Consider the following 9,748-nt stretch of genomic DNA (forward strand, 5'->3'; position numbering starts at 1 on the left):
TAGTGAGGGAGGTAGTAAGGTAATGGAACAGACATTGGACAGGGATATCATGCAAGTAGAGAAGCACAAGAGGGTGGTAGGGAGGGGTAGTGAGGGACGTAGTGAGGGAATGGATCAGATATTGGATGGGGTGTCAAGGAATTAGAGAGGGGTGAGAGGGTAGTGAGGGAGGTAGTGAGGGAATGGAACGGATATTGGACAGGGATGACATGCATGTAGAAATAGAGGGAGTGGAACAGTCATGGGATGAGGCATAAAACAAAGGAGGGGTAGGGAGAGAGAGTGGAACAGATACAGCATTTGGATGTTTTGCAAATATACATAGAATTGTGGGGAGGAAAGTGGAAAGACTGAAATTATCTGCACTGCATTCTTATTTTTAGATCCTATGCTCAGTGATTGTTCGGGTGGTGATCTGAGAAAGTGTCGGTTGCCTTCCAGTGAAGATGACAAATGTACATGCACCAATTCAAGCACTGTCACTAAATGTGAACAAAACCTCAATGATCAGCATGAACAGAAAACACCAACACAGTCAACAGTTAACCAAGCAACACCACTAGATTTAAGTATTTTGAACTCTCCCATATCAAAGCCAAATTCAGGTGAGTAGAATATACTACAAACTGTAGATACGTTGATAACATCCTTCCCACCTAGATACATTCTACTATAGTGAACTTCCCACCTAGAATCATTCTACTATAGTGAACTTCCCACCTAGATACATTCTACTATAGTGAACTTCCCACTTAGATACATTCTACTACAGTGAACTTCCCACCTAGATACATTCTACTATAGTGAACTTCCCACCTAGAATCATTCTACTATAGTGAACTTCCCACCTAGATACATTCTACTATAGTGAACTTCCTACCTAGAATCATTCTACTATAGTGAACTTCCCACCTAGATACATTCTACTATAGTGAACTTCCCACTTAGATACATTCTACTATAGTGAACTTCCCACCTAGATACATTCTACTATAGTGAACTTCCCACCTAGATACATTCTACTATAGTGAACTTCCCACCTAGAATCATTCTACTATAGTGAACTTCCCACCTAGATACATTCTACTATAGTGAACTTCCCACTTAGATACATTCTACTATAGTGAACTTCCCACCTAGATACATTCTACTATAGTGAACTTCCCACCTAGATACATTCTACTATAGTGAACTTCCCACCTAGAATCATTCTACTATAGTGAACTTCCCACCTAGATACATTCTACTATAGTGAACTTCCCACTTAGATACATTCTACTATAGTGAACTTCCCACCTAGATACATTCTACTATAGTGAACTTCCCACTTAGATACATTCCACTATAGTGAACTTCCCACCTAGATACATTCTACAAGAGTGAACTTCCCACTTAGATACATTCTACTAAATAGTGAACTTCCCACCTAGATACATTCTACTATAGTGAACTTCCCACCTAGATACATTCTACTATAGTGAACTTCCCACCTAGATACATTCTACTATAGTGAACTTCCCACTTAGATGCATTCTACTATAGTGAACTTCCCACCTAGATACATTCTACTATAGTGAACTTCCCACCTAGAATCATTCTACTATAGAGAACTTCCCACCTAGAATCATTCTACTATAGTGAACTTCCCACTTAGATACATTCTACTATAGTGAACTTCCCACTTAGATACATTCCACTATAGTGAACTTCCCACCTAGATACATTCTACAAGAGTGAACTTCCCACTTAGATACATTCTACTAAATAGTGAACTTCCCACCTAGATACATTCTACTATAGTGAACTTCCCACCTAGATACATTCTACTATAGTGAACTTCCCACTTAGATGCATTCTACTATAGTGAATTTCCCACCTAGATACATTCTACAATAGTGAACTTCCCACTTAGATACATTTTACTATAGTGAACTTCCCACCTAGATACATTCTACTATAGTGAACTTCCCACCTAGAATCATTCTACTATAGAGAACTTCCCACCTAGAATCATTCTACTATAGTGAACTTCCCACCTAGATACATTCTACTATAGTGAACTTCCCACCTAGATACATTCTACTATAGTGAACTTCCCACCTAGATACATTCTACTATAGTGAACTTCCCACCTAGATACATTCTACTATAGTGAACTTCCCACCTAGATACATTCTACTATAGTGAACTTCCCACTTAGATACATTCTACTATAGTGAACTTCCCACTTAGATACATTCTACTATAGTGAACTTCCCACCTAGATACATTCTACTATAGTGAACTTCCCACCTAGATACATTCTACTGTAGTGAACTTCCCACCTAGATACATTCTACTATAGTGAACTTCCCACCTAGATACATTCTACTATAGTGAACTTCCCACCTAGATACATTCTACTATAGTGAACTTCCCACCTAGATACATTCTACTATAGTGAACTTCCCACTTAGATACATTCTACTATAGTGAACTTCCCACCTAGATACATTCTACTATAGTGAACTTCCCACCTAGATACATTCTACTATAGTGAACTTCCCACTTAGATACATTCTACTATAGTGAACTTCCCACTTAGATACATTCTACTATAGTGAACTTCCCACCTAGATACATTCTACTATAGTGAACTTCCCACCTAGATACATTCTACTGTAGTGAACTTCCCACCTAGATACATTCTACTATAGTGAACTTCCCACCTAGATACATTCTACTATAGTGAACTTCCCACCTAGATACATTCTACTATAGTGAACTTCCCACCTAGATACATTCTACTATAGTGAACTTCCCACTTAGATACATTCTACTATAGTGAACTTCCCACCTAGATACATTCTACAATAGTGAACTTCCCACTTAGATACATTCTACTATAGTGAACTTCCCACCTAGATACATTCTACTATAGTGAACTGCCCACCTAGATACATTCTACAATAGTGAACTTCCCACTTAGATACATTCTACTATAGTGAACTTCCCACCTAGATACATTCTACTATAGTGAACTTCCCACCTAGATACATTCTACTATAGTGAACTTCCCACCTAGATACATTCTACTATAGTGAACTTCCCACCTAGATACATTCTACTATAGTGAACTTCCCACCTAGATACATTCTACTATAGTGAACTTCCCACCTAGATACATTCTACTATAGTGAACTTCCCACCTAGATACATTCTACTATAGTGAACTTCCCACCTAGATACATTCTACTATAGTGAACTTCCTACTTAGATACATTCTACTATAGTGAACTTCCCACCTAGATACATTCTACTATAGTGAACTTCCCACTTAGATACATTCTACTATAGTGAACTTCCCACCTAGAATCATTCTACTATAGTGAACTTCCCACCTAGATACATTCTACTATAGTGAACTTCCCACCTAGATACATTCTACAATAGTGAACTTCCGACTTAGATACATTCTACTATAGTGAACTTCCCACCTCGATACATTCTACTATAGTGAACTTCCCACCTAGATACATTCTACTATAGTGAACTTCCCACCTAGATACATTCTACTATAGTGAATTTCCCACCTAGATACATTCTACTATAGTGAACTTCCCACCTAGATACATTCTACTATAGTGAACTTCCCACCTAGATACATTCTACTATAGTGAACTTCCCACTTAGATACATTCTACTATAGTGAATTTCCCACCTAGAATCATTCTACTATAGTGAACTTCCCACCTAGATACATTCTACTATAGTGAACTTCCCACCTAGATATATTCTACTATAGTGAACTTCCCACCTAGATACATTCTACTATAGTGAACTTCCCACCTAGATACAGTCTACTATAGTGAACTTCCCACTTAGATACATTCTACTATAGTGAACTTCCCACCTAGAATCATTCTACTATAGAGAACTTCCCACCTAGATACAGTCTACTATAGTGAACTTCCCACTTAGATACATTCTACTATAGTGAACTTCCCACCTAGAATCATTCTACTATAGTGAACTTCCCACCTAGATACATTTTACTATTTGCTCTATTACAAGCAGATACGCTTGCGTAAATGATCTGTTAATTGGGTCAACTTAAATGGTTTTTGTTCACTTGTACCTCTTTTTGAGGTGGTTTTCTCCAATATTGAATAGTTTAAAAAATGTTTGTGTATGTTAGTATAGAAAATTTCTCTGGTGATGCATGTGACCCACGATAATAATGAATTTCTGTACTTTCATTTGCTTCCTCCGTAGATTGTCGCTTACTGTGGGAATTTTTATACTTTCTTCTTTCGGATGAAATGTACAAAGACTATATCGCATGGGATGATGAAACAAATCAAATTTTTCGAATACTTAAACCGAATACCATTGCAAAGTTGTGGGGGCGTCAAAAAAATCGTCCCAATATGACATACGACAAATTATCACGAGCCCTCCGATTCTACTACAAGATGAAAATACTACAGAAGTTGGAGGGACAAAAACTGACGTATAGGTGAGTGATACTCCTAAATTATATTAATAAATGAATAAATATAAATGAGAAAATTTGTCAGTATTCCATGGTTTTAGAAGATGTTTTAATTTTTGTTGAAAAAGTCACCTGTAGCCTTGTCATCTTAGCAGTGATTGACTTCCCATCATTTTGTTTTATATATATTGCTATATGCTATGTTTTGTTGTTGCCTCAGTTCAGAACTATGCAATTCACCAAGATTAAATACATGGTTTTGTGGTAGTTAAATGGTTGTTGCTCTGATCTCAGTTAACATGTTGTGCCTAAACTCATATATTGATTCTTATATGGTGTGTGTGTGTGAAAAGGCTATCAATGTGGCCAATACCACTGGAAGTTCAAAACGAGTAATGTTTATTTTATACAAAATGCAATGTATATCAGGTTGAAAATTCATTCTTATTTTTCGTTGAAAGATTTTTAAAGAAGCGAGAAGACCTGCAGTCAAGCCCGGAATATTCAAAACTTAACAAAACCACATCAGTAGTGAAGGAAGAACAAACAGAGAACAAGAATTCAATAAATTCATCAGGAAAAAAATAAAATCATCAGGAATTAAATGACAAGAGAAAAATATAACATTTATTCATCATGAAACTTAACTTCTGTGAGTTTTTTTTTATTAATCAGAAACTACTAAAAATTAGTTTTATTCTTTTGTTGTCAGTTTTCTTAGTTTACGTATTTGTTGAGACATGTTTTATTTGATAAATGTCCATTCCATGTAAATGTTGCTTATTCAAACAAAAATTATAGGAACAACATTTTTTAAAGCTTGTCAGTTTGGTTTGGGTGTAAACTTGAAATAATTTATTTGAATGAACACAAATGTACGTGAACTTGATTTACTTATTGTATAAATTTCAACAATTTGCCTGAATTTATGTTTATCTTAACTTAAACATGGCGTGATTATTTATAGTAACACATTTATCATGCCATGTTGGATATTAATTATAAGATAAACATATGTAATTTGGATATGGTGATATCTGATGAGGTTCCCATTCTTGTGTGTGTTAGTCAAATGATTTTGTAACAAAATGACAACATGGAACTTAGTGGACAATTGGCGAGATTTAATTACATGAAAAAATGAGGGTAATGCACATAATACACGCATAAGTAAATATTACAAAAACAACTTGGTATGGACGGTAACATGTTTTTGATAATAATTTTAATCATTTACATTTCTATTCATACATTTTGTTATCACATCTCATGTACAGTTGGCGTAACTTCTAATTGAGATCTATATTGCCTATCACACCAGTTGTCTACCCTTATTTTATACATCCTTGACATTACTTATATAAAACTCAAAAGTCTGCTATGTGACAACTGTGATGTTTTAAATGCCAGATCATATAAAGATAATGTCAACAAAATTCCCAGAATGCCATGCATTTGAAAGTACTCAGAACTCATATTTAATAAAGACGTTGGAGCACTGCCATTGGTTGAAGTCTGAGTCATATAGTTAAATATATACAGAGTAAAGGTTTTAATTCACTTAAATGTTTGGGTTTTGGGGAGATCAAGTTTTCCTATCTTTTTAACAATCTTTAAATCTTTAAAATTTGATTAGCCAGAAATACTACCGGTAATGAAGCCATTTTTCTTTGAGGTTTACATCAAACAGAGTTTTGATTTTGTACAAATATCGTACATTGTATATTTGATACAAATCAATGTATACTAGAGATTGTCTATGTGTATGATAAAAATATTTAATTTCTCACTTGTCTGACTTCTTCCTGGACCCCTTGTACCCGGTATACTGTAAAGGGATTAATTATTCACTGGGTTTTAATTTTGCTTATTTCGCTGACTGGAAAATGCGCTAAATTAAAACCCAGCAAATATGTAAAATTTAGCATAGAACACATTATCTAAATGATAAAACCGTGAATTTAAAACCCACCGAATATGCCTGAAATGGTAAATCAGCGAAATTTAAACCCAGTGAAAATTAGTCATTTTACAGTAGCTTTATTAGTCCTCTCAACTGTGATGACATCACACTCAAAATACCGGGGTAACATATATGAGTATTTTACTTTTATTTGCTTATTTTGATGAATGGGAATATATACTTTTAGAGATATTTTTAGATGTTTATTTTTTAAAAAGAATTTTTTAACATCATATTTAACCATTGAGTGTAATGGCATGTGGAGAAATGTATTTTGTAAGCTTAGCCTTGTTTCCAGTCCTGAGTTGTTTAAAAATATGATGTGATGAAAAGATGAAAAAAAATAATGTGGTGCATCCTTTTTTTCTTTCACTTTTATAAAATGTTGGCAAAAACCAGAAAAAAAAACTGACACGTATCATAAGCTTAAATAAATAATTTTTATTTTTGTCCAAACAAAATTTTCACTGCTAGAAATGTTCACAATTTGAGGGCTGTATGTATTTATGACTCCACCGTTATAAAGTGTGATTATCGTTATATGTTTTTTGTGAAATAAAAGTAGTTTCCAAACTACATGTTTCAGCTAAGCTGTAAACTTATAAAGGAAAACATAACTCACTATAACCTGATACAACGTACATGAAAGATTCATGTTAAATCAATTATAAGAAAACGATCCTGTCGGGCCTTTACTTTTGGTCACATTGGTGAAATACTAATTGAATAAATTTGTCAATAAAATTATAATAATATATCAATTCTGTATAATTTCACATAAGTCATATTTAGGAATTATTATATGAGGCCAAAGAAAACAAATTGTCATCCTTAGAAGTTGAAAGTTCACACTAACCCAGAAACTGAAATATCTTTGTTTGTGTGCCATTCATGCTTAGAGTTGACTTATAATGCCAATTTTCCATACTTGCCATTGTCCTTTGTTGATCTGCATACTTTTTTCTAATTCATTTCCATGACAACAGAACCACTTAGAGACTCCATAACAACTTTCAAAATTCTTGAATTAGGGATAATGCACTTTAAAATTGTGTATGCTTATAGATTAGGCAATGAGGGTGCATATTGGGTGGAATGTTACTCAATTTCAAACGTTATATAATTTGTATTAAAGGGCAGTGGTCGCCATGCAACATGTTTTTGAATTTCACATAAATAATATATTTTACACACATGTATGTTGCTACGAGTCCCATAACAAACAGGATGCGTCGCCATGACCACCACCCTTAAAATTTGGCAGGTACATGTCTGATGTAGATAGAGGCTGTGATAACTTTTATTCTTAGATGGACGATGTTTATGGTGCAAACATCACAAAATACATCGGATGAACTACCTATGCAAATCGTGTTTCAAGTCTTACAGAATAAGCAGCCAATTAGAACTCTTGTTATAGGTCACTTTCGAGATGACAGCCTGTAAAGAACATACACTATGATTGTTTGTCAGAGGAAAGATGGTAAATGTGATTTGCATGGTTTTATCTCGCCCTTCATCATTTTGACGCTGTGAATGTGCTAGTTCAGCTCAGTTATGCAAATATTTTGTTTCAATCCAATATCTGTATCAGGTAAAACTTGTCTCAATACTGTCTACATTTAAAAGCATGTTTTTGTAGTATTAATTATTATTTATGGTATCAACAAATAAAACATATTTTGGCTGCCATAAATGTATATGTTTGTTTATTCAGCAAAACCTCCAGAACTCTGAATGTAGCAAAACGTTTGTACTGTATTTGCTCTGCTAGTGTGTTTATTTTAATTTGCAAATATGATACCCCTTTCACAGATGAAAATACTTTTGTTGATTTATAGATTATTTTCAGCTGCATAGTTCAAAATATTGATCCCAATGATGGTATAATCCGATATACCAATAATGTTTGGCAAGCAATTATCTGCATTTTACATTTGTGGTAATAACTACTAATAATTATTTTTGCTTTTAGAATGATTTAGCAAAAATAAAATCTGATGAATATACCCTTTTTCCTATATTTTACATTCAACTTGTCAGAAATCAGTGAGAATAAATTCCATACGAAACATCCAAGAAGTGTTTTCAGCGAAAATTAATTCCAGCTAAGGCCATACTTTTTTTATTCCTTGTTTCTCGAGTTTTTATAAGGCAATTTTTTTGAGGAGGGCAAAAAAAAAATACAATTAATTATTGTTTTCCATTAGAAAAAGTCGACGGGCGCAAAAAATTACGCTGAAATAGAATTTTTTTTTTATTTCATTTTTGGCTCCTGTTCATTCAACGGGTTCGCGAAACAAGGGAAAATAAAAATATGGCCGAAAAATAAAGTATTTTACAGTACAGTTGTATTAGCTTTTTCTATACAGCGCCCTCACAATGTACCCGTATTGGCCATAGGTGGCAGTATACAATTACAGGAGTCAGGTATTTTTATACAAACAATTCAAAAAATATATGATCATCATTTTAATGACTTTTTTACTCATGTGCAAAGCACACAATGGGAGTCTTTGCAGTTAGTGTGTTTGTATGTGTGTGTGTCCATCTGTTCCACTGATATATCTCTGATAACCAATGTTGGTTTTTGATGAAACTTGATGCATAGAAGTTCATGGCCAAGACTTACTTTTTGATTTGAATCCATGCATATTAATTACCTAATTTGCATGATAATTAGCTAATTTATAGCTGTTTCATGACTGTTGTACTGATATCTAAAGAACCACTCACTGGATTTTGATGAAACTTGGCACATAGATACTCTGGGACAATGCACAAACCTGATTAGTTTTGGGTAAAAAAAACATGCATTTTAATTAATCAATTTTCGGCTTTTCCACTGTTATCTCAAGTACTAATCATTACATTACAATGAAACTTGATAAATAGATGTCATGGGACAATATACAGACCTGGATAAGTTTTGGGGTAATATCCCCACATATTAATTACCTAATTTGTATAATTAGTAAAGTTTTGGCTTTTCCACTGATTTTTCAAGTATTAATCATTGCATTTCAATGAAACTTTGTAAATAGATGTTTTAGGACTATGCACAGACCTAATTAGTTTGGGCTAAGTTTGAGATATATAACCCTGTGGGGTTGGGTATAGTCTCACATATGACAAGGAATCATAAACATGATGTCTTCTCGAGTGGTTCAGTCTGAAGCCGTTCTATATAGTCTAGAAAATAAACCCATGCATGTTTTCCAACAATTTACATAATCAAAGGTTAGCTTTGTTTAAGCAATCAAACCTAAATTATGGTGAAACATTTATATTTTTAATTAATATGTACATAG

General features: G+C 33.9%; 1 protein-coding gene across 5 annotated transcripts in view; it reads left to right on the forward strand.

Annotated features, from left to right (window-relative positions):
• LOC144350891 (transcription factor ETV7-like) overlaps positions 1-8,133 on the forward strand; it is a 45,720-nt gene extending 37,587 nt beyond the window's left edge. For all 5 annotated transcript variants that reach the window (XM_085501065.1, XM_085501074.1, XM_085501080.1 and 2 more), the window contains 3 exons: positions 384-605; positions 4,255-4,498; positions 4,936-8,133. In XM_085501065.1, coding sequence (XP_085357191.1) covers positions 384-605; positions 4,255-4,498; positions 4,936-5,062 — 593 coding nt within the window. In that variant the 3' untranslated portion in view covers positions 5,063-8,133. The remainder of the gene's footprint in view (positions 1-383; positions 606-4,254; positions 4,499-4,935) is intronic.
• Positions 8,134-9,748: the final 1,615 nt, after the last annotated feature.

Source organism: Saccoglossus kowalevskii, chromosome 1, assembly GCF_978046115.1.
Source record: "Saccoglossus kowalevskii chromosome 1, keSacKowa6.1, whole genome shotgun sequence".
In the NCBI taxonomy this organism is placed as follows: Eukaryota; Metazoa; Hemichordata; class Enteropneusta; family Harrimaniidae; genus Saccoglossus; species Saccoglossus kowalevskii.